Source organism: Pseudophryne corroboree, chromosome 2 (assembly GCF_028390025.1).
Source record: "Pseudophryne corroboree isolate aPseCor3 chromosome 2, aPseCor3.hap2, whole genome shotgun sequence".
Lineage (NCBI taxonomy): Eukaryota > Metazoa > Chordata > Amphibia > Anura > Myobatrachidae > Pseudophryne > Pseudophryne corroboree.
In genome coordinates this window covers 641,741,099-641,767,919 of record NC_086445.1, presented here as the reverse complement: position 1 = coordinate 641,767,919, position 26,821 = coordinate 641,741,099, and the positions used below count along the sequence as shown (strand labels likewise).

General features: G+C 44.8%; 1 protein-coding gene across 1 annotated transcript in view; it reads right to left on the bottom strand.

Moving 5' to 3' along the window:
- Positions 1 to 21,887, bottom strand: part of PKP1 (plakophilin 1) — a 114,262-nt gene extending 92,375 nt beyond the window's left edge. The window contains exon 1 of the mRNA XM_063954965.1: positions 21,497 to 21,887. Coding sequence (XP_063811035.1) covers positions 21,497 to 21,704 — 208 coding nt within the window. The 5' untranslated portion in view covers positions 21,705 to 21,887. The remainder of the gene's footprint in view (positions 1 to 21,496) is intronic.
- Between the last annotated feature and the right edge of the window lie 4,934 nt (positions 21,888 to 26,821).

Here is a 26,821-nt window from a genome sequence, read left to right as displayed (position 1 = left end):
AAACACTCTGTTCCCTTAGTACCCTTGGCATCGGAAATTGAGATTTGTGGGTTAAACGGGGAACCATTATCCCAAGGTAAAATTACCTCTTGCACTAGCCAGATTTCTTTGTTTATTGGAGCCACACACTCTGAAAAATTGTCCTTTTATGTGACTGTCTGTACTTTTGCCCCATTGGTGTTGGGGTTACCCTGGTTAAGGGCCCACAATCCTCAGTTTGACTGGGTCTCTGGGGAGATTCTTAGTTGGGGTACTGATTGTTTCAGGAGTTGCTTGAGCCTTCCAGTCAGGCTCTCACAGCTAAGTTTGCCAGGATTGCCAGGGTGTTATGCAGATTTTGCGGACGTGTTCTCCAAAAAAGTTGCAGAGGTACTACCTCCCCATCGCCCCTATGACTGTGCCATTGATTTGTTGCCAAATGCTAAGCTTCCCAAGAGCAGGTTGTACTCCCTGTCACGTCCTGAGACTCAGGCTATGGCAGAGTACATTCAGGAGAACTTGGCTAAGGGATTTATCAGACCTTCACAGTCTCCAGTTGGGTCGGGGTTCTTCTTCGTGGGTAAAAAGGACGGTTCGTTGCGACCCTGCATCGACTTCAGGGAATTGAACCGTATCACGATTAAAAACTCATACCCACTGCCTCTCATTTCGGTCTTGTTTGACCAGCTTCGTACTGCCACCATTTTTTCTAAGATTGACCTACGCGGTGCGTACAATCTAATCCGAATAAGAGAGGGGGATGAATGGAAGACTGCCTTTAATACCCACTCAGGGCATTATGAATATTTGGTGATGCCTTTTGGGCTCTGTAATGCCCCGGCAGTCTTCCAGGATTTCATGAATGATGTGCTCAGGGAATATTTGGATAGATTCTTAGTTGTATACTTAGATGACATCCTAATCTTCTCCCATTCCCTGGAGGAACATCGGAAGCATGTACGCTTAGTCCTCCAGAAACTCAGAGACCACCGGCTTGGGGCGAAGCTGGAGAAGTGCGAATTTGAAGTTCAGCAAATCGCATTTCTAGGATATATTATCTCCCCAGAAGGTTTCCAAATGGAGGGTTCCAAGGTACAGGCAGTCCTGGATTGGGTGCAGCCCACTAGTTTGAAGGCGCTTCAGCGTTTCCTGGGCTTTGCAAATTTTTATAGACGATTTATCGCTGGATTTTCGTCTATAGTGGCGCCCTTGGTGGCACTCACTAAGAAAGGGGCGGATGTTGCTCACTGGTCTTGTGAGGCTAAAGCGGCTTTTGCCCGTCTCAAAAGGGCATTTGTTTCGGCCAAGGTGCTGCGACACCCAGATCCAGAGCGTCCTTTTGTGGTGGAGGTGGATGCCTCTGAGATGGGTATTGGGGCAGTGCTTTCTCAGATGGGAGTGTCTGATAATCGCCTTCATCCCTGTGCTTACTTTTCCCGTAAATTTTCGCCTGCCGAGATGAATTATGACGTGGGTAACCGGGAATTGTTGGCTATTAAGGATGCACTCGAGGAGTGGAGACACTGGCTTGAGGGGGCTAAGTTTGTGGTCTCAATTCTCACTGACCATAAGAATCTGGCATATTTAGAGTCAGCGAAGCGTCTCAATGCCAGGCAGGCACGATGGGCTTTGTTTTTTGCTCGCTTTAATTTTTTGATAACATATCGCCCTGGGTCAAAAAACATCAAGGCTGATGCGCTCTCGCGGAGTTTTGCTCCAATCCAGGAGACCACCGAGGAGCCGTTGCCCATTGTTTCCCCATCATGTATTAAAGTGGGCATTACCCAGGACCTCTTATCATTAGTCCTTAGAGCACAGGAGCAGGCTCCTCCAGACCTTCCGGTAGGTCTTTTGTTTGTGCCTCCTAGGTTAAGACAGCGAGTGTTCCTGGAATTCCATGCCAAGAAGTCTGCAGGTCACCCGGGTATTGCCAGAACTCGGGAGTTGCTATCTAGGGCGATGTGGTGGCCCTCGGTGGCTAAGGATGTGGATCAGTGGGTTCGGGCATGTGACATCTGTGCCCGAAATAAGACTCCTAGAGGGGTTCCTGTTGGCCCATTACATCCACTCTCTATCCCATCTAAGCCATGGACCCACATTTCAATGGATTTTGTGGTGGACTTGCCCAAATCCTCGGGGATGACAGCCATCTGGGTTGTCGTTGACAGGTTTTCGAAGATGGCGCACTTCGTTCCACTGGTTGGGCTGCCATCGGCCAGACGCCTGTCTGAATTATTTATGCTGCATGTTGTGCGTCTCCACGGGTTGCCACTTGATGTGGTCTCTGACCGCGGATCCCAGTTTGTGGCCAAATTCTGGAGGGCATTTTGTTCCGATCTCCAGATTTCTGTCAGCTTGTCGTCGGGCTACCATCCGCAGTCTAATGGGCAGACTGAAAGGGTGAACCAGTCCTTGGAGCAGTTCCTCAGGTGTTATGTCTCCAAGTGTCAGACTGACTGGGTTGCTCATCTGTCCATGGCGGAGTTTGCCTATAACAACGCGGCTCACTCTGCTACAGGGATCTCTCCCTTCCTTTGTGTGTATGGGCATCATCCTAAGGCCAATTCTTTTGACCCCCTGGACTCCACGCCTGGTGGTTCCTCTGTGGTTTCGGTCCTCAGAGGTATTTGGCGGAAAGTGAAGAAAGCCCTTGTGTCTGTGTCATTAGTGACCAAAAGGGTTTTTGATAAGCGGAAAAGACCCTGCAGCTTCAAATTAGGAGACTTCGTCTGGTTGTCTACCAAGAATTTGAAGTTGAGACAGCCATCTCATAAGTTAGGCCCCCGGTTCATCGGCCCTTATAAGATCACCAGGGTTATCAATCCGGTGGCATTTCAGTTAGATCTGCCCCGTTCTTTGGGTATCAATAAAACATTTCATTGTTCCCTTTTAAAACGGGCGATTAGTAATCCTTCTTCCAGTGGAAGACCTTCCCCTCTTCTGATACGTGGCCAGAGGGAGTTTGTTGTTGAAAGGATTCTTGACTCCAAGGTGGTTCGGGGTCGGCTGTCATTTTTGGTGCACTGGAAGGGGTATGGCCCGGAGGAGCGGTCGTGGGTGCGCAGTTGTGATCTTCATGCCCCCAGACTGATACGCTCTTTCTTCTCGCAGTTCCCCGATAAACCCGGTGGTAGGGGTTCTTTGACCCCTCGTCAGAGGGGGGGTACTGTTAGGGTCTCCTGCCCTGTGCGGCCACGTCGTCATGGCAACCGGGAGACAAGTGCTAGCGGAGTGACCTGAGCGCAGCTGATACTCCGGTTCGGGTCTTTTGCTGTGCAGTGGTTATAGGCTCTGTGCATGGCAGGGGATCCGGTGCTGGTTTTTGTGCTCACAGTCTGTGAGGTCTGAGTGGGGCGTGGACAGCACCTGCTTTATAAGGCCTCTTCTCAGGGTAAGCAGATGCTGCTGAATCTTTGTTGGTTAGTCAGTTTCTGAAAATTAGCCAGTACTGTGTAGCTTTGTATTTGTTTGTTGCTTACTGCAAATAGGCCTGGGGATTTGGTATTACACTCTGCCAATCCAGACCTAGCAGTAAGACTGGAGTCAGTCGTTTAGCTTGCTGGGGTTCTGTTACTACTCTGTGAACTTAGCAAGTTTGCGGCTGTATTCTAAGACTTGCCTGTCTAATCCTGTCTCACTGTGCTAGGTGTCAGGGGTCAGTTTAGTGGCAGTAAACTGAACCTGTGCACTGCAAGTGAGAATTAGGATTGTGGAGACTCTCCTTGTGTCTATCATTCCATCTCTGACCAAGGAGTTTACTGCCACACCCGTTGGTAACCCTTTAGGGTTTTGCTGTTGCCCTTAGCAACAGCATTTCGGGTTCTCTACGTATTAAAACACAACATCTTGCTTTTCCCATCTGAGCAGTTCTAATACAAGGGAGATACCCAGTTCCTTAGCCTCTGGGCTTCTCTGTTCACTTTGTGTGTATTTTGTTACCCTATCACCTTCTGTGTACGTTATGTCATATTCCCCAGTCTGTCTGTAAGTCCATTTGCTTTGCATAACAGTTCAAACACCAGTACATTCCTGCAGGCACTGGAGTGCATAACAGTCCTGACACCAGTACTTTCCTGCAGGCACTGGTGTGCATAACAGCAATTTGATAGGAAGGTTTATGAAATTTATGTGGGCGGTTCTGGAATTTGATACGCTTGCTTGAAGAGGTGAGTTTTCAGGGAACGCTTGAAGGTTTGGAGTCTAGAAGAGAGTCTTATTGTACGTGGTAGGGCATACCACAGAGTGGGTGCAGCCCGATGAAAGTCCTGCAATCGTGAGTGGGAGCGAGTAATGAGTGTGGATGAGAGACGTAGCTCTTGGGAAGAGCAAAGAGGTTGGGTTGGGAGATATTTTGAGATAAGCGAAGTGATGTACGTTGGTATAGTCTGGTTAATAGCCTTGTGTGTGAGTAAAAGTATTTTATATTGAATACGGTAGAATACAGGTAAGCAATGGAGGGACTGACAGAGTGGATCTGCAGACGATGAACGTCTAGCGAGGAAGATTAGCCTTGCAGCTGCATTCAGAATCGATTGTAGTGGTCATGGGTAAAAGTGTCGATTTACTGTATCCAAGTTGCAAAAAGGGATGATTATCGGCTTTTGGGTCAAGGATGGCAGTATTTCTGAAACAGCACAGATTGTGAACTGTTCGCATGCTGCTGTGATGAAGGTGTATCGTGACTGGACAAATGGCACCATTGTGAATAACCGACATGGAAACAGCTGAGCAGTGTGGCATTGTTGTGAGAGGTGAGAGTCGTCTACGAAGGTGTGTGAGGACCAAACGACACAATACAGTGGAGCAGCTCACCGTCAAAATGAACAAGGGTGCTACCACACGTGTGTCAAAAACAAGAGTTCAGCCCCTCTAGCTGCTGTCCGTGGTGCACATGGCAGTTATTCTGGCTATTAGCTGGTGGTCATAATAATGTGACTCGACCGTGTTATAATGTGCTATTACAACACATAGCACATCCTAATCAATGGCAGTGCAGTATGGAAAATTACAATGAGGACTATGCAAACAGGAAAAAATGTAAGTGAAATAAATGTAAATTTATTCTGTTTTACAGCCTTGTTTATTGTGAAATTATGATGTATGCTGTATACGCAGTGATATACAGTATCATGATTTACTTCTGCAATTTAAAATGTTGGGACATTAAAATCTGTCTCGTGGGTTTTCCCTTCTCACCAGATGCCTAACACAGCCAGTGTAGGGTTAAAAATATAAAAGCATGTGCAGCTACCATCCACATGACTATGGTTAAATTCTCCCCCACTTTCCTGTTCCACATTATCGGGTAGAGCAGGGGTGGCCAAACAGTCAATCGCGATCGACTGGTCGAGCGCGGACATGCGATCAGTCGATCGCGATCCGCCGCCCATCCACCCGAAGCCGCGCCTCTCCTGCCTGCCGCCCTGCCCCTCAGTCTGGTGTCCGGCAGTGACGGCGGAGTGTATAGCTCAAATCAGGCGCTGGTTCGTTAGCCAATCAGAGCTTGCGGACCGGCGCCTGATTTGAGATATACACGCTGCTGTCACGGCCGGAGATCAGACTGAGAGGCTGGGCGGCAGGCAGGAGCGCTCTCCGCACAGCATGGTGAGCACTACTATGGGGGCATATCTGGCTCTGTGGGCACATGGCACAGTGGGGGCATATCTGGCAATGTGGGGCATATGTGGCATTGTGGGGTCATATGTGGCACTATGGGGGCATATCTGGCACTGTGGAGGCATATCTGGCACTGCGGGCACATGGCACTGTGGGGGCATATCTGGCACTGTGAGGGCATATCTGGCACTGCGGGCACATGGCACTGTGGGGGCATATCTGTAATCTGGCACTGTGGGGGCATATCTGGCACTGTGGGGGCATATCTGGCAATGCGGGCACATGGCACTGTGGGGGCATATCTGTAATCTGGCACTGTGGGGGCGTATCTGGCACTGTGGGGGAATATCTGGCACTGTGGGAGCATATCTAGCACTGTGGGCACACTGTGGGGGCATATCTGTATCTGGCACTGTGGGGTCATATCTGGCACTGTGGGGGCATATCTGGCACTGTGGGGGCATATCTATAATCTGGCACTGTGGGGGCATATCTAGCACTGTGGGCACATGGCACTGTGGGGGCATATCTGGCACTGTGGGGGCATATCTGGCACTGTGGGCACATGGCACTGTGGGGGCATATCTAGCACTGTGGGCACATGGCACTGTGGGGGCATATCTGTATCTGGCACTGTGGGGTCATATCTGGCACTGTGGGGTCATATCTGGCACTGTGCACGGCAGGCCAATCTAGCACCAGCGATAGCGATGTGCGGGGCTGCACATCACTATCGCTGTAGGGGTTACACACGGAGCGATAATGCTCAAATTCTAAGCAATCTAGTCAGATTGCTTAGAATATCGCTCCGTGAGTACCCCCATTTACAGTGATGCTGGCTACATAGCACATTTGAATACAATGTCACACATCTATTCTGTTGCATACAGTAGGAGACATTTAGGTTCAGTAGATATAAATATTGGTACTGTGCATACATTACGTTACACAAACTGCTTTGCCGGGATCAAAGATCTTAGATTGATTATTGCGTCTGCCACAGACTGGATCTACCAAGTGCTGAGCTGCTAATGATCCTGCCGGCATTCTGAGATGGTTGGGTCTATATTCCCTTAAATCAATGTACCTGGACGTGACGTTGCGTGAAGCTAGAAGTGCGTTTCCATGCCCTTAAACGCTGATGTTTGTCCCAAATTTACGATTTTTCCTGTTATCTGGCTACCAACAGTACAAACATGTACCTTCACGGGCTCGATTCGCTCACCACGATTCAGAGCTGGGGCACCTGAAGCATAATCCCAGATAAATTCCAGTTTATGGGACTAAATTGGAAATCCCCCCGGCTAACCTATTAGTACCATTAAATTACTGCTGCTAATAGAATACCGGCCATAGTGTAGTGGCATGGAGGGTCTATAAGAGTTAGGAATGGAAAGGGGAGAAGATGGGACTGGAAAGGGGAGGTGTCCGAATTACTTGCTAAACTGCTCACTAAAAGAAAAGTCTAGATCCACCCCTGTACAAACACAAACCTTGTCCCCTCTTCCCCATACTAGTACATCAATAGGTGTACCTCTCTTCAACCACCCAGAGCACCAACAGCGCTGCTGACGGCTACGGAACAGGAGAGGAGGGGGCCCACACCCGGAGACTGCACACGGGTCCCCTCCTCTCTAGATACGCCCCTGCTAACCACCTTAAGCATTGTGACTCCGACACTAACATTCTGAGGAGTATTTTCTTCTGCAGTCTTTTCCTTATGGATTAAACTCAACTAAGTTTCTGGTTATAATAATATGATTAGCGTTTCTGGTGTGCTATATAAAGTTATATGATTTGTGAGACATGTACAACAACTACTGAATGATTATTGATTTCATATGCTTGATTTTGATGATTTTTTTGTTTTATATATGTTGTGATTAACATGTTTTATATATATTTTATATATTTAGATATTGTAATATATATATATATATATATATATATATATATATAAATATATATATATATATATATATATATATATATATATATATATATATGAAAACAGGGGGGATGGGGGCGCCAGCGACCAACGGTGTCTAATGGATTTAGAATAAATATGAAGAAGTGGCAGGATGCGTTCAGATAAAAAGATAAAATTACATTTAATTTATAAAAAGGTAGGCTAAAATTTCACAAGCATAGGATAATGTTAAGAGTACATCAGAAATAATTAAAAAGTATATATAGTACCGAACATGAGAATAAAAAACAATGCTCTAAAAAGATAAGAATAAAGTGCTTATCTTTAAAAATGGAGGGTCAGTTTAGAGGTACACCCAATGCATTTCGTCCATCAGACTTCATCCACTTTATTCTTATCTTTTTAGAGCATTGTTTTTTATTCTCATGTTCTGTGCTATATATACTTTTTAATTATTTCTGATGTACTCTTAACATTATCCTATGCTTGTGAAATTTTAGCCTACCTTTTTATAAATTAAATGTAATTTTATCTTTTTATCTGAACGCATCCTCCCACTTCTTCATATTTATTCTAAATCCATTAGACACCGTTGGTCGCTGGCGCCCCCATCCCCCCTGTTTTCACTTCTAATCCTAGGCAGTTTATCCCTGCCTAATCTACTTGGAGGCTAGCTGACACCTTATATTTATTAAGGAGTGTCTACGGTTGGGTCTATTATTATAACCCTATATACACTTTATTCACACAAACCTGTGGCGCCGTACTACTACTATTTCAACATATATATATATATATATATATATATATATATATATATATATATATGGCAAATACCACTGACTCATCACAAAATCTCCTGAACCATAAGGACTAGGAACTTGAGATTTGGAAAGTAGCTTGCTTTTGGGAAGTAGGCACCCACTAAAACGGGATTTTTCAAAATTCCACCCACAAAGGGGTTAAAAGGGGTGAGATGATTATTGGGAATTCCCCCTCACAGAGGAGAGTTAAGACAGCCCACCCAGCCGGGGCTATAAAGAATGAATGGTACCGATGATACTAAATCGCGGAGGAGGGAGGACACAATGGCCCTCATTCCGAGTTGTTCGCTTGCAAGCTGCTTTTAGCAGCATTGCACACGCTAAGCCGCCGCCTACTGGGAGTGTATCTTAGCTTAGCAAAATTGCGAACGAAAGATTCTCAAAATTGCGAATAGAAATTTCTTTGCAGTTTCTGAGTAGCTCGATACTTACTCAGCCACTGCGATCAGTTCAGTCAGTTTCGTTCCTGGTTTGACGTCACAAACACACCCAGCGTTCGCCCAGACACTCCCCCGTTTCTCCAGCCACTCCCGCGTTTTTCCCAGAAACGGCAGCGTTTTTTCACACACACCCATAAAATGGCCAGTTTCCGCCCAGAAACACCCACTTCCTGTCAATCACACTCCGATCACCAGAACGATGAAAAAACCTCGTAATGCCGTGAGTAAAATACCAAACATCTTAGCAAATTACTTGGCGCAATCGCAGTGCGAACATTGTGCATGCGCAATTAGCGGAAAATCGCTGCGATGCGAAGAAAATTACCGAGCGAACAACTCGGAATGAGGGCCAATGCTCTGTTCCTGTACTTCCTTGCCAGTGGTAGTTGCAGAGCAGTCCATTATTCAAATAGGGTAGCCACATCAACTGCCACCCCTAAACACTGTGAAACATTACTGGGTGTTGCTCCCCTATTTGAATAATGGACTGCTCTGCATCTGCCACTGGCAAGGCAGTCCAGCCTTATGGTTCAGTAGATTTTGTGATGAGTCAGTGGTATTTGCCTTTTATATATATATAGATTTCAGATATAAGTACTTAACCAACCTACTGTATTTCCAGTCAGGAGAGGATAGTGTCTTAATTATCAGATGTTAAACTGTCACTTGAACTAAACATTGCTGAACCTCTCAAGAGAGCAATAGGATGAAAGGAGAGATAGATATTTTGACTCATAAATGCATTCATTGAAAGCTTGATAGTCAGCAACTGCTTATCTGCTGTGTAAAGGGTACCGACAGCTCTCCCAGTGACCTTAAGTGTTGTGTGAAAATCTTTACCGTTTTACCTCAAAGTAGGAGCCCAAAGGAGAGTGAGAATCTAAGCAAGTTGACATATGTCTCTTTGGAATAGAGTCCATATATCCCTGCAAACCTTACATATTTAACATACAGTGGACGGAGCTTGGCCTGTTGACCCAGCATTTACAGCACTGAGCAGGGCAGCATCAGAGTCGGGGCAGGGCAGAGAAGGAAGCAGATTATTCTCCTCAGCGCCAGCCTTTTGACAGTATCAATCCGTGGAAGGTCCACCCGGAGGTGTGACAAAGATATATGTAAAACAATTTAAAAGCAGTATTAAATTTGCTTAAATACCAGCACTTTTCATCTCCTTGTGATTATACTTGATATTCCGTAACAAAGCACGGGTATTCAGCTAGTATTTTATATATATATATTTTTTTTTTTTTTTATATGTATGTTCGAGTCACATTATTATGACCACCAGTTAAACGCCATGTGCAGTATGGACAGCAGCTAGACAGGCTGAACTATAATTTTAGACACACATCTCATAGCCCCCAGGTTCCTTTTGACAGTGAGCTGCTCCACTGTAGCGTGTCGGTCAGCCCTCATGCACCTTCGTAGCCAACGTTCACCTCTCACATCAATGGCACATGGTGCTTCACAGTTTTCAAGTCAGTTATTCACAATGGTGCCATTTGTCCAGGCACGATACGCCTTCACCACAACAGCATGCGGACAGGTCACACACTGCGCTGTGTCAGAAATAATGCCACCCTTTGCCTGAAATCCGATAATTATCCCTTTTTGCAACTCAGATAAATCGCCCCTTTTACCCATGACAGCAACGAGTGATATGTGTGCAGACGGCCTATTACACACCTTATATACCTGTCAGCTAGCGCATGACACGTGACGTACTTCTTGGGCTACACGATGCCGACATCAAATGTAGGATGTGGTGGTAATAATGTGACTCGACAGTGTATATACAGTACTGTGTAAAAGTTTTAGGCAGGTGTGGATAAAAAGTAAGAATGCTTTCAAAAATAGAAGTATTAATAGTTTATTCTTATCAATTAACAAAATGCAAATTGAATGAACAGAAGAGAAATCTAAATAAAATCAATATTTGGTGTGACCACCCTTTGTCTTCAAAGCATCAATTCTTCTAGGTACATTTGCACCGTTTTTGAAGTAACTCGGCAGGGAAGTTGTTCCAAACATCTTGGAGAACTAACCACAGATCTTCTGTGGATGTAGACTTGCTCACATCCTTCTGTCTCTTCATGTAAGCCCAGACAGACTCAATGATGTTGTGATTAGGGCTCTGTAGGGGCCATATTATCACATCCAGGACTCCATGTTCTTCTTTACGCTGAAGATAGTTTTAATGACATTGGCTATATGTTTGGGGTCGTTGTCCTGCTGCAGAATAAATTTGGAGACTATCAGATGCCTCCCTGATGGTATTGCGCGATGGATAATTACCTGCCTGTATTTCTCAGCTTTGAACCACAAAGAAACGGGCAATGCTGAGGACTGTAGATGCATTGGTCAGCCAAGGAAACTTAGGGCGACATGTACTAAACAGTGCTAAAACTGTAGAAGTGAGCCAGTGGAGAAGTTGCCCATGGCAACCAATCGCTGGTCTGTATACTTTTATAGTATGCAAATTAAATATGTTACGTCAATGCTGATTGGTTGCCATTCGCAATTTCTCCACTGGCTCACTTCTCCACTTTTATCATTGCTTACTAAATCTCCCCTTAATTCCATCAGTTGAAAGACACATCATGCTTACTTCCCTTCAAAACCGGAAGACGTCCAGCAGTGCTATAAGCTCAGAACTGGCAGAAACCAGTGGGACCTAGGCACACCCATCTACTGTTTGAAGTGTGGCCAGTAGTGGTCTTCATGGAAGAATTGCAGCCATAAAGCCATACCTTTGACTTGGAAACATAGGAACTACGATGCAGAAAAATAGCAGCAGATGCTCTGGACTGATGAGTCAATATTTGAAATATTTGAAAATGGAGTTGGGTATTTGGTCAGGATTATTGGTGTCCTCAATGTTGAGAAATACAAGCAGGTCCATCATGCAGTACCATCAGGGAAGTGTCTGATTGACTCCAAATTTATTTTGCAGCAGTACAATGAACCCAAAAATACAGCCAATTTCATTCTGTCTTCAGCATAAAGAAGAACAAGAAGTCCTGAAAGTGATGATATGGCTCCCATAGAGCCCTAATCTCAACATCATTAAGTCTGTCTGGGACGATTTGTGGTTAGTTTTCCAAGATGTTTTGCGCAACCTCCCTGCGAAGTTCCTTCAAAAACCGTGTAAGTGTACCTAGAAAAATGTATGCTGTTTTGAAGGCAATGGGTGATCATATCAGATATTCATTTTATTTAGATTTATCTTCTGTTCATTTACTTTGCATTTTGTTAATTGATAAAAAAAACTATTAACACTTTTATTTTTTTTTACTTTTACGCATTTTTCCACACCTGCCTAAAACTTTTGCACAGTACTGTATAGATAGATAGACAGGCAGCGGCAAACGCAGGATTTCTAGAAGGGGGTTTCCAAATGTAGTCCACAATCTCCTAGTCTGCAGAAGTCTAAGGGAGTGGCAGAAGAACCAAGTAATGACCCTGGACATTAATGTAAACATTGGTCTTTTATACACTGTATACTGTATGGAATACAGTATCAATATTTAACACTATAGATGGTCTATAGTACAGGCTGTTTTAAACATATTTAAATAATCTAAATAAGTGGTCAGGAAAAGGTTAAACATACCATAATAAATAAATACACCAACATAATAGAACCAGTATTGCCATTTCTAAGCATTCCTTCCACCTCATGGTAAAGCTCCCGTCTCCTCTTCCTGCTAGCTACTCTCTGGTCCAGTGCACTGATTGAGCACTCAGATCCACAGACACAGTAAACTCGGTAGAAGAAGCTGCTACCACTGGGCATGTGCAGCAGCTCTGCTCTGTCCCTTAAACTGCATGATGTGGAGGCAGCTCTTGTAATCGCAGTATACACCATTGCTGTTGTTGTCATAATTTGAGCCACTTGCCAAAAGGAGGGGGTTTCTGGGCAACCAGAACACCCCCCCCCCCCCCCCAGCATTTGCCTATGGTAGATACATACATAGATACATATATATATATATAAAAAATATATATATATATATATATATATATATATATATATAAAAAAAAAATATATATATAGATGTATATATATATATATATATATATAGATGTGTATATATATATATATATATATATATGAGACCTGTGCGGAAAAGATAGGCAGCTGCTGCACTGCTTCATCCTATCATAGACTTTTTACTCCAGAGTTTTAACTATAAAAATGATTAGAATAAATACAAAGAAGATATTTATCATTTATTCTTTGTATTTTTCATACACTATATATTCTAGATCGTAAGGTCACAAGAGCAGGCCTTCTCCCCTCATGTGCCATTCCTTCTCTTACTTACACTATATTACAGGTTGAGTATCCCTTATCCAAAATGCTTGGGACCAGAGGTATTTTGGATATCGGATTTTTCCGTATTTTGGAATAATTGCATATCATAATGAGATATCATGGTGATGGGACCTAAATCTAAGCACAGAATGCATTTACGTTACATATACACCTTATACACACAGCCTGAAGGTAATTTTAGCCAATATTTTTTATAACTTTGTGCATTAAACAAAGTGTGTCTACATTCACACAATTCATTTATGTTTCATATACACCTTATACACACAGCCTAAAGGTCATTTAATACAATATTTTTAATAACTTTGTGTATTAAATAAAGATGTGCACCGGAAATTTTTCGGGTTTTGTGTTTTGGTTTTGGGTTCGGTTCCGTGGCCGTGTTTTGGGTTCGAACGCGTTTTGGCAAAACCTCACCGAATTTTTTTTGTCGGATTCGGGTGTGTTTTGGATTCGGGTGTTTTTTTAAAAAAAAACTAAAAAACAGCTTAAATCATAGAATTTGGGGGTCATTTTGATCCCAAAGTATTATTAACCTCAATAACCATAATTTCCACTCATTTTCAGTCTATTCTGAACACCTCACACCTCACAATATTATTTTTAGTCCTAAAATTTGCACCGAGGTCGCTGGATGACTAAGCTCAGCGACCCCCGTGGCCGACACAAACACCTGGCCCATCTAGGAGTGGCACTGCAGTGTCACGCAGGATGGCCCTTCCAAAAAACACTCCCCAAACAGCACATGACGCAAAGAAAAATGAAAGAAAAAAGAGGTGCAAGATGGAATTGCCCTTGGGCCCTCCCACCCACCCTTATGTTGTATAAACAGGACATGCACACTTTAACCAACCCATCATTTCAGTGACAGGGTCTGCCACACGACTGTGACTGAAATGACGGGTTGGTTTGGACCCCCACCAAAAAAGAAGCAATTAATCTCTCCTTGCACAAACTGGCTCTACAGAGGCAAGATGTCCACCTCATCATCATCCTCCGATTCATCACCGTGTACATCCCCCTCCTCACAGATTATCAATTCGTCCCCACTGGAATCCACCATCACAGCTCCCTGTGTACTTTGTGGAGGCAATTGCTGCTGGTGAATGTCTCCTTGGAGGAATTGATTATAATTCATTTTAATGAACATCATCTTCTCCACATTTTCTGGAAGTAACCTCGTACGCCGATTGCTGACAAGGTGAGCGGCGGCACTAAACACTCTTTCGGAGTACACACTTGTGGGAGGGCAACTTAGGTAGAATAAAGCCAGTTTGTGCAAGGGCCTCCAAATTGCCTCTTTTTCCTGCCAGTATACGTACGGACTGTCTGACGTGCCTACTTGGATGCGGTCACTCATATAATCCTCCACCATTCTTTCAATGGTGAGAGAATCATATGCAGTGACAGTAGACGACATGTCCGTAATCGTTGTCAGGTCCTTCAGTCCGGACCAGATGTCAGCATCAGCAGTCGCTCCAGACTGCCCTGCATCACCGCCAGCGGGTGGGCTCGGAATTCTGAGCCTTTTCCTCGCACCCCCAGTTGCGGGAGAATGTGAAGGAGGAGATGTTGACAGGTCGCGTTCCGCTTGACTTGACAATTTTCTCACCAGCAGTTCTTTGAACCCCTGCAGACTTGTGTCTGCGGGAAAGAGAGAGAGATCCAAGGTAGGTTTTAAATCTAGGATCGAGCACGGTGGCCAAAATGTAGTGCTCTGATTTCAACAGATTGACCACCCGTGAATCCTTGTTAAGCGAATTAAGGGCTCCATCCACAAGTCCCACATGCCTAGCGGAATCGCTCTGTGTTAGCTCCTCCTTCAATGTCTCCAGCTTCTTCTGCAAAAGCCTGATGAGGGGAATGACCTGACTCAGGCTGGCAGTGTCTGAACTGACTTCACGTGTGGCAAGTTCAAAAGGTTGCAGAACCTTGCACAACGTTGAAATCATTTTCCACTGCGCTTGAGACAGGTGCATTCCACCTCCTATATCGTGCTCAGTTGTATAGGCTTGAATGGCCTTTTGCTGCTCCTCCAACCTCTGAAGCATATAGAGGGTTGAATTCCACCTCGTTACCACTTCTTGCTTCAGATGATGGCAGGGCGGGTTCAGGCGTTTTTGGTGTTGCTCCAGTCTTCTGTACGTGGTGCCTGTACGCCGAAAGTGTCCCGCAATTCTTCTGGCCACCGACAGCATCTCTTGCACGCCCCTCTCGTTTTTTAAATAATTCTGCACCACCAAATTCAAGGTATGTGCAAAACATGGGACGTGCTGGAATTTGCCCATATTTAATGCACACACAATATTGCTGGCGTTGTCCGATGCCACAAATCCACAGGAGAGTCCAATTGGGGTAAGCCATTCTGCGATGATCTTCCTCAGTTGCCGTAAGAGGTTTTCAGCTGTGTGCGTATTCTGGAAACCGGTGATACAAAGCGTAGCCTGCCTAGGAAAGAGTTGGCGTTTGCGAGATGCTGCTACTGGTGCCGCCGCTGCTGTTCTTGCGGCGGGAGTCAATACATCTACCCAGTGGGCTGTCACAGTCATATAGTCCTGAGTCTGCCCTGCTCCACTTGTCCACATGTCCGTGGTTAAGTGGACATTGGGTACAACTGCATTTTTTAGGACACTGGTGAGTCTTTTTCTGAGGTCTGTGTACATTTTCGGTATCGCCTGCCTAGAGAAATGGAACCTAGATGGTATTTGGTACCGGGGACACAGTACCTCAATCAAGTCTATAGTTGGCTCTGCAGTAATGATGGATACCGGAACCACGTTTCTCACCGCCCAGGATGCCAAGGCCTCAGTTATCCGCTTTGCAGCAGGATGACTGCTGTGATATTTCATCTTCCTCGCAAAGGACTGTTGGACAGTCAATTGCTTGGTGGAAGTAGTAAAAGTGGTCTTACGACTTCCCCTCTGGGATGACCATCGACTCCTAGCAGCAACAACAGCAGCGCCAGCAGCAGTAGGCGTTACACGCAAGGATGCATTGGAGGAATCCCAGGCAGGAGAGGACTCGTCAGAATTGCCAGTGACATGGCCTGCAGGACTATTGGCATTCCTGGGGAAGGAGGAAAGTGACACTGAGGGAGTTGGTGGGGTGGTTTGCGTGAGCTTGGTTACAAGAGGAAGGGATTTACTGGTCAGTGGACTGCTTCCGCTGTCGCCCAAAGTTTTTGAACTTGTCACTTACTTATGATGAATGCGCTGCAGGTGACGTATGAGGGAGGATGTTCCGAGGTGGTTAACGTCCTTACCCCTACTTATTACAACTTGACAAAGGCAACACACGGCTTGACAAATGTTGTCCGCATTTCTGTTGAAATACTCCCACACCGAAGAGCTGATTTTTTTGGTATTTTCACCAGGCATGTCAATGGCCATATTCCTCCCACGGACAACAGGTGTCTCCCCGGGTGCCTTACTTAAACAAACCACCTCACCATCAGAATCCTCCTTGTCAATTTCCTCCCCAGCGCCAGCAACACCCATATCCTCCTCATCCTGGTGTACTTCAACACTGACATCTTCAATCTGACTATCAGGAACTGGACTGCGGGTGCTCCTTCCAGCACTTGCAGGGGGCGTGCAAATGGTGGAAGGCGCATGCTCTTCACGTCCAGTGTTGGGAAGGTCAGGCATCGCAACCGACACAATTGGACTCTCCTTGTGGATTTGTGATTTCAAAGAACGCACAGTTCTTTGCTGTGCTTTTGCCAGCTTAAGTCTTTTCATTTTTCTAGCGAGAGGCTGAGTGCTTCCATCCTCATGTGAAGCTGAACCACTAGCCATGAACATAGGCCAGGGCCTCAGCCGTTCCTTGCCACTCCGTGTGGTAAATGGCATATTGGCAAGTTTACGCTTCTCCTCCAACGATTTGAATTTAGATTTTTGAGTCCTTTTTTTACTGATCTTTTGTGTTTTGGATTTTACATGCTCTGTACTATGACATTGGGCATCGGCCTTGGCAGACGACGTTAATGGAATTTCATCGTCTCGGCCATGACTAGTGGCAGCAGCTTCAGCACGAGGTGGAAGTGGATCTTGATCTTTCCCTATTTTTGGAACTTCAACATTTTTGTTCTCCATATTTTAATAGGCACAACTAAAAGGCACCTCAGGTAAACAATGGAGATGGATGGATACTAGTATAATTATGGATGACGAGTGACTGACGACACAGAGGTAGCTACAGCCGTGGACTACCGTACTGCGTCTGCTAGTATAGAGATGATAATGATATAAAAAATATATATATATCACTACTGCAGGTATATATAATATAATGACGGACCTGCTGGACACTGTCAGCAGACTCCTAAACTACTAGTATGAAGAAGATAGAAAAAAAAAACCCACCACAGGTAGGTATACAATTATGGACGAGCACTGACAACACAGAGGTAGCTACAGCCGTGGACTACCGTACTGCGTCTGCTAGTATAGAGATGATAATGATATAAAAAATATATATATATATCACTACTGCAGGTATATATAATATAATGACGGACCTGCTGGACACTGTCAGCAGACTCCTAAACTACTAGTATGAAGAAGATAGAAAAAAAACCCCACCACAGGTAGGTATACAATTATGGGCGAGGCACTGACGACACAGAGGTAGCTACAGCCGTGGACTACCGTACTGCGTCTGCTAGTATAGAGATGATAATGATATAAAATATATATATATATCACTACTGCAGGTATATATAATATAATGACGGACCTGCTGGACACTGTCAGCAGACTCCTAAACTACTAGTATAAAGAAGATAGAAAAAAAAACCCACCACAGGTAGGTATACAATTATGGACGAGCACTGATGACACAGAGGTAGCCACAGCCGTGGACTACCGTACTGCGTCTGCTAATATAGAGATGATAAAGATGATAGAGATGAACAAAAAAAATATAACACTACTGCAGGTAAATATTTAGATAATATAGTGAATGACGGACCTGCTGGACACTGTCAGCAGAATGCGTTTATAGAATAAAAAAAAAAAACACCACAGACAGGAGTGTTTAACTTTTTCAGGCAGACAATATACTGGTGGTCACTGGTCAGTCACACTGGCAGCAAAAGTGTGCACTGTACTCCTGCTATAACTGCACCCCAGTCTCCCCCACAATTCAGCTGTGTGAGCAGTGAGCACTCAGCACAGTCAGATATACATATAGATGATATTATCATGCAGCACACTGAGGCTGAGCACAGATATGGTATGTGACTGTGTATCGTTTTTTTTTTCAGGCAGAGAACGGATTATATTAAATAATAAATAAAACTGGTGGTGGTCAGTCACTAGTAACTATCAGCAAAACTCTGCACTCTGAGTACTCCTAATGCTCCCCAAAATTACTAAGTAATCAACTCAAGTGTCTCTATCTATTCTAATGGAGAGGACGCCAGCCACGTCCTCTCCCTATCAATCTCAATGCACGTGTGAAAATGGCGGCGACGCGCGGCTCCTTATATAGAATCCGAGTCTCGCGATAGAATACGAGCCTCGCGAGAATCCGACAGCGTTATGATGACGTTCAGGCGCGCTCGGGTTAGCCGAGCAAGGCGGGAAGATCCGAGTCTGCCTCGGACCCGTGTAAAAAGGCTGAAGTTCGGGGGGGTTCGGATTCCGAGGAACCGAACCCGCTCATCTCTAGTATTAAACAAAGTTTGTGTACATTGAGCCATCAGAAAACAAAGGTTTCACTATCTCACTCTCACTCAAAAAAGTCTGTATTTCGGAATATTCCGTATTTCGGAATATTTGGATATGGGATACCCAACCTGTATATTCCTTACTCCCTTTGATGACACCTAGTAATAATAATAGTCAAAACTCTGGTGGATAGATAGATAGATAGATAGATAGATAGATAGATAGATAGATAGATAGATAGATAGATAGCGTTATTTTTATAATATACTAGCTGGAGTACCCGGCGTTGCCCGGGATTTTAAGAATGTCTGTTTACAAAAATAAGTTTAATTATTAAACACAAATTATAAATAACATTGTAGATAGCTGAATACCTGTGCTTCGCTACGGGATGAGGATGGTAAATTAGAATGATAGTTGTTCATTAATTTATGTTGGTTGGAGATCTAGTATATAGGCATATCTTGCTTCCCTGATGCACTTTGTGTAGTGGCCGGACCCCTTTTTGGTCTACCCAAGGGACCCTGCTCTTCCCACTATACAACTCTCAGTCTGTGGCTTCCTGCTGCCTCTATTCCCCTCCTCAAATCATGTCAGTGTCCATGTGAAATTATCGATTTTTTTACACATATATAGTGCAGCACATTATGTACAGTATCTCCTGATATACTCTGTGCTGCTGGGGGACCGTGCTGCTTGCACTATATAACTCTCAGTTTGTGGGTTTGTGGTACCTGCATTCCCCTCCTCACATCATGTCACTGGCCCTGTGACATGCAGCCCTGTCATCACTGACATATCATGCATGTTCAGATATAGTCTGTGCTGCTGGGCCACCCCTAGGGGTGCTAGTGGTGTGTTACCAGCACAGAGTTTGTTTCCAGAGTGTAAGTCATATGTGTAGCAAGTTTGGTGTAAATTGATGCAGGCATTCCAGGGTTATGCTGTCTGATGAAATACTCAGTGCTGCTGCCTCACCCCTAGGGGTGCTAGGGATGTCTTACCCCCCACAGAGTTTGTTCACAGCTTGTAAGTCATATGTGTACCAAGTTTATTGTCAATTGCTGCAGGCATTTGGGAGTTATGCTGTCTCCTGAAATACTGTGCTGCTGTACCACCGCTAGGGGTGGTGTCTAACCCCCACAGAGTTTGTTCCCAGATTGTAAGTCAGATGTGTACCAAGTTTATTGTCAATTGCTGCAGGCATTCCAGAGTTATGCTGTCTGCTGAAATACTCAGTGCTGCTGACTCATCCTTAGGGGTGCGAGGGGTGTCTGACCCCCACAGTGTTAGTTCCCAGACTGTGAGGCATGTGTACCAATTTTTGAGTACATTGCTCCAGCAATTCCAGAGTTATGCTGTCTCCTGATATACTCTGTGCTGCTGTCTCCCACCCTAGGGGTGCTAGGGATTTCTAATTGTTTTAGTTGCCTCTGCTGTGTTTTAATACGATCGTATGTAAAATTTCACGATCTTCGCTTGTAAACTGTGGATTTGTTTAGAAAGACAGAAGGACAAATCTTTGCTTTTATATAGTAGATAATAGGACCCAGCTGCACTGAATAACCGAAACAATGTAATAAGTTTTATGGCTGTTTAAGTTATATGTACAACATAAACATAGATACACATCTAAGAAGTCTTCCAAATATAAATTAATAAAAAGCATGCAAGAAAAGCGGAAGCCTTAAACAATAAAGCTTTAAAAATAGTACAGAACATGGGAATATGATGTATAATCAATACATAATAAGTCCTTTAGGGTTACAGTAAATAAATGTAGGTTCACCCATCGACTATACTTCCACTCAAAAAATAAAAACATACATAAAGGACATATGTCAACTTTTTCAGTACATTACGTGCTAAATGGTGTTTAAACTATCCTATTTTGGTGAGGTTGACATTTGTGCCTGCTACAAAGAATAGAGATCACTAATAAAAAACAAATAAAAACATGACAGTATTACATTTCATACATGACCTGCTCAAAACGTTATAATGCCACAGTCGTCATTCCCTGGGTGACAATACCGTTTTTATTTCAGGTGTTGCAAATTTTTACTTTTTATATATACATAAATAACATCAGTAAAAAATTATTTATGCGCTGAACTTGTCTGTAATAATCATTTGCAAAGGTACTGTAGAGAATTTTTCAAATGCATTTGCAAACAATACTGTTTGAGATACGGGTTGGGTATGGGCTCCCGGCAGTCAGAATACCGATGACGGGATCCCGACCACCAGAATGCCGGCGGGGGACAATTTTGAAAGCGGCAATAATGTAATAGGCCGCAAAACCAATATAAAAATTAAATATTATCAAATTCCTTTCACTCACATCACCACTTCTAAACTTCCAATTCAGTCACAATTCCGCCACAATTTCAGCAATATAAATTTAAAGCAGCAATTAGTTGAAATTAGTTGCTGCTTTAAATGTAATGTCTATCTCACTCCCAGCTCCTGCAAATCGTGGGCTATTACATTTGCTCCACTGTACTATACAGTATGTGTCTGTCTACCAATCTATCTATCCACACAATATGGAGGGCAAACTGATAGATGGAATGGACGTTTCGATTCTCATTTGGATTTGTCACAGATTGATCTTGTGTCTAATACCAGGTTTCCTGTTTACCTAAATCCTAATTCTTTACACCCTTATAAATCCAGTTTGTAATGGACCTTACCTCTGTTTCCTTGAATGAAAGTAGTTGATTGCGAGCTCCTTGGCTTCTGCCTTTTCACTGTCATCATTACTTGTTCCTTTACCCGTTGGTCCCCGCTGGCCCCGCATCTGAGAAGATTATCGGATGGCACTGCCAGAGAAGATTCATTTTGCCATACGAAAACTTCTGATGGCAGAGCAGTTTTTAGTGGAGATGGTGAGGACAACATGGCAAGTATGGTATGTCTATATACCTGTAATGTTCTATGTGTATATATATATCTCTGTCTACGTCTGTTAATCAAATCCACGGGAATTACACACACGATTCCCCTGCACACCTCCAGAAGCGTCTTTAGCTGTGTTGTGGCAGCTTTCTTGACAGAGAAGTCTGAGCTGGTCTGAAAGGCATGTCTGTGTCCGTGCGTGTGACACGCCTCACCACTCCCCACCCGCCCTAGCTGTGACCTAAATCTCTGTACAACCAATGCATACTTGTCACAAAGTGCTGATTTAACACCAGACGTGTAGTGAGCTTCAGTGTTTACACCTCAATAGAGCAGTGTGATAAGGCTGCTGCGATCTTACAAAGGGGAAGATTTTGTGACGTGTAGAAATGCACCCTGATGTTATTCTTCTAAAATAGGCAAATATTTGAGGAGATAGTAAAAAGTCTGCGTAAACGGAATGCCAATTGACTAAAATGAGAGCAGATTGAACTTTTATGAATATTACATAAAATCTTACACCTATGCACTATACCTTCGACACATTTCTTCTTAAGTCGATGTCACATATTTTAAATGCAGAATAAGTGGAATGACTGCTGTTTACTATGGAATGACAGCTGTTTTATTCACCATCCTCAAGATAAAGTAGCATTAAAGCAGTGCATATGTCCCATATAAAACCCCTGATTTTCTATGATCCCCTAAGCCAGGGATGGGGAACCTTCGGCCCTCCAGCTGTTGTTGAACTACACATACCAGCATGCCTTGCTACAGTTTTGCTATTTGGCCATGCTAAAACTGTTGCTGGGCATGCTGGGATGTGTCGTACAACAACAGCTAGCGGGCCGAAGGTTCCCCATCCCTGCCCTAAGCGCACACATTAATCCTTTTCCATATGCGTCCGACTACATCTGTACCTTACTATACATGTCACATAATGCAAAATGACAGCTGCTGACTATGGAATGACAGTTATTTTATTTGACATCCCTAAGCAAAATTAGCATTAAAGCAGTGCATATGTCCCATAAAACGCCCCGATTTTTCTATGATTCCCTAAGCGCACACACTAATCCTTTTCCATATTCGTCCGCCCATAGGCACCAATTCCATGGGTGCTTCCGGGCCTGAGCACCAACGGAAAACGAGGAGCACCCATGGATCCAACCGTTACCCCAGTAAAGTTATCGCTAGCCCCCGCAGTGGATTGAGACGCACTGGGGGCTGCGGATGAGCTTCCGTCCATTGCAGTGTAAAAAAAAAACCCACCAAGTATGGCTGCCGCCAAGGAGGAGACAGAAGCTAGAGGTCACATTTGACCTCTAGTGTCTGTCTCCTCGGTGGCGGGCATTTTAATAGGGGGTTTTTTACACTGCAATTGATGGAAGCACATCCCCAGCCCCAGCGTCTTTCAATCCACTGCGGGGGCTAGCGGTATACTTACTGATGCCTGCACCCACCCTCCCAAACTTTACTGGGGCAGCAGCCAGGCCTCTGGCAACGCAAAGGAAACCCCTGGCAATGCGTAGGAGACCCCTGGCAACGTGCATGAAACACCTACCAACGCGCATGAAAACTCTGGCAATGTACAGGAGAACCCTGGCAACGTGCATGAAACACCTGACAACACGCATGAAACCCAAGACAATGCACATGAAACCACTGGCAACACGCAGGAGACCCCTGACAACGCACATGAGACCCCTGCGAGCATGGAACCCAGAGCATGAAACCCCTGACAATGTACATGAAACCCTTGACAACACGCAGGAGACCCCTGACAACGTGCATGAGACCCCAGCAAGCATGGAACCCAGAGCATGAAACCCCTGACAAAATGCATGAAACCCTTGGCAACGAGCATGAGACCCCTGACAACAGGCAGGTCATTTAAAAGTAATTAGAAGCCTTACCGTGTGGCATAATTTGTAAGGGGCATTATTGTGTGTGGGGCATAAAATGGTGTCAGGGCAATAACTGTATGTGGCATAATATGTAATTGGTGTTACAGTGTGTGGCATAACGCATAATGGGTGTTACGGTGTGTAGCATAATGTGTAATAGACATTAGTCACTGCCGCGGCCGCCTGTTCATTCCTGCTGCCGGCTCCAGCCGAGCACCCACCAGCAAAACATAAATTGGTACCTATGCATCCGCCTACATGTCACATAATGCGGAATGACAGCTGCTTACTATGGAACAGAGACTGAGGCTGTGGCCTGTTGAATCTGGCCCACAATGTGCTTCCCAAGTAATATGAGGCATGGTTGCCGACTTCTGGGCTGCTCTCCCGTCGGCTCAGCAGGGGGGGGGGCCTGAGGTGACGTGACAGGGGGGGGGGGGGGAGAGGCGGAATGGGGGGGGGGGGCCAGAGGCGGAACGGGGCGTGGCTTCCAGGCAGCGTAATTTGAGCCACGCCCCCCACTGTGTAATGCCGCGATTACCGGCATTATACAGCAGGGGGCGTGGTTACGATGACGCGATTCAACAAGAATCGCGTCATCACCTGCCCGGACCGCCCACTTTACTCGTTAAGTGGGCGGCGGGCAGGGGGTGACCCCCGTAAATCGGGAGACTTGCCTGCTCTTCCGGGGGGCCGGGAGGGTCACCCGTTTTTTGGGAGCCTCCCGGCCATTCCGGGAGGGTAGGCAAGTATGATATGAGGCATAGGGGGGAAATCAATTAAGTGCTGGATGGATTTGCCCAGTGAATCCGCCTGCCACTGCTGCACTTTACGGCGGTGGGGCTCTTGCTTAAAAGCGCTCGCTACCCCATAGATAGCGAGCACTTTTAGGCAAATGGGGCGTTTGGCCAGCCACATTGGCCTGTCGTTGCCGGCTTTTATACACTGCGGCAAAAGCAATTCGACCATAATTGAATTCTCCCCCTTAATACTACAGTATTTAGGAAACACTTTTAACAAACAGTAAAGTAGGGAGGAGGAGGAATCATGCAGAGCTTTGTTGTACCTGTGCAGATATGGATAAAGCATAATTATCTGTATAAATAGTGAGTTCTGATGTCATCACTTCAGCGTCCACTAAGAAGATAGGTATTATTCGTTATAAGCATAGCAGCCTACTCTTCTGCAATATCAGGGAGGCTCCCGGATTTGGGGGAAACATGGTACTATTATCCTTGAGCTTGATTTATAGGTTTATGGGCACTCTGGTAGCAGGGGAGATAATTCCAATATGCCTTACAGTATGGCGGTGCAATGGTTAGCTTGCTGCCTCACAACACTGGGCACTATAGGTGTGGAGTTTGTATGTTATCCCACGTTTGTCTTGTTTCCCCTCCCACACATACTCGTAGGTTAATGGCTTCTGACCCAAAAATTCCTCATAATGTGTTTTTGTATTCACCCCCCAGTTTCCTCCTACATACTGTCATTCACTCTACAATCTAACCCACACTACGATACTTCACAAGACCATAGCGACACACGCATAGTCGGAAAAACCATCGGCCATCAGCTAAAATGTCAGAATTCAGCTCTGAATCAGTTGCATAGATTGTAAGCTCCTTTGGGCAGGTACTAGGACTGTGATGCATGTGACTATCCTTGGTAGGGATGGCCGTTGCAGAGAGCCACTTTCCCCCATTGACCCACCACCACCGATGGCCTCAGAGAGTGTAAGTGATCAATGGTTTCCTGCGGAATGTGACTAGTGCTAGCACCACTGACGGAGGATCCAGCAACGGCCATCCCTGGTTCTCTGTACGAAGATGCGGCATATGTGTGCACTATAAATTCTCTCCAGCTTTTATTTCACCTGGGACACATCGGTGGAACAGCCCAGGTATACCTCTGCCATGTTGGTATTTGTAGTCCTATAACAGCTACGTGACCCTAATACACAGAGAGCAGCACACTATGCACAGGGGTGATGCAGAGGGGGCGCCAGTTGCGACTATAGGGCATCCTGGTACCTGAAGTCCCATATCAGCTATGTTACCCTAATACCAGGAGAGCAGCGCACTATGCACAGTGATGACACAGAGAAGGGGAAGGGGGGTGCAGAATGTGGCTATAGTTACCCTCCATCACACCCGGGAGCACACCCCACCACACCCTTAACCTCCATCACACCCAGGAGCACACCCCACCCTTATCCTCCATCACACCCGGGAGTACACTCCATCCTTTCCCTCTATCGCACCCAAGAGCACCCCCCATTCCTTAGCCCCCATTACATCTGGGAGCACCCCATCTTACCGGTTATATATGGATAAGCATCAGTCATGTTTTATTATTAAACTTGCAACCTCTTCTTACATTATATACAAAAATATAACATAAATATATAATAAATAGAAAAGCTTAAAAGTACAGGTTAACATATTTACAGTATCTAGAGAAAAGGGAGAGGAAGATGACCACAAGACGGTCATCTACCAAAGAAGGCGTACATACACGAGTGGTGATACACACCCGCTCCCTGTGTTACTCAGAGCGGCTCTCTCATCCACGACAGGTCACCCGCTGCCCCTGCACTGTGGCTACACAACAGGGGAGTGGAAGTCCGGCTTGTGGACAGCAGAAGCAACTCGCACCTCTTCCTTCTGTCCCAGCAACCGGTATTACCCGAACTCTCATCGTCTCCATTCACTGATTTAATTCACATGGGACGACAGCAGAAAGGGGAACTGACCGACATTTGCTGGGACACTTGCATCTTCTCAGAGAAATTTTGATACATGCTTACCGTCTATATTTATGGTCATCACAAATATGCATAGATCATGTCATCTACATACATGGGTGTGTGTTGTTTTTTTATACTGTATTAGTGCAGCCTGATTCAAACGAGGCTTGATTTAACACAGGCTGATACACTTAAACAAAATTATACAGTGTCAATGCTGATAAATGTTTAAATATCTTTTGATGGTATTACTCTGTTGCTGGTGATTTGATTGGCACTGATCTTTAATAGCCATCTGTATCTACTATCAGTCATCTATTATAAAGACACTTGTTTGCTTTATTATGTTGCTGGTGATTTGATTGACACTGACCTTTACTAGCCATTTGTATCCATTATCAGTCATCTATTACAATGACACTTGTTTGCTCTATTATGTTTTAAAGTGCATGCAGGCGTAAAGAACA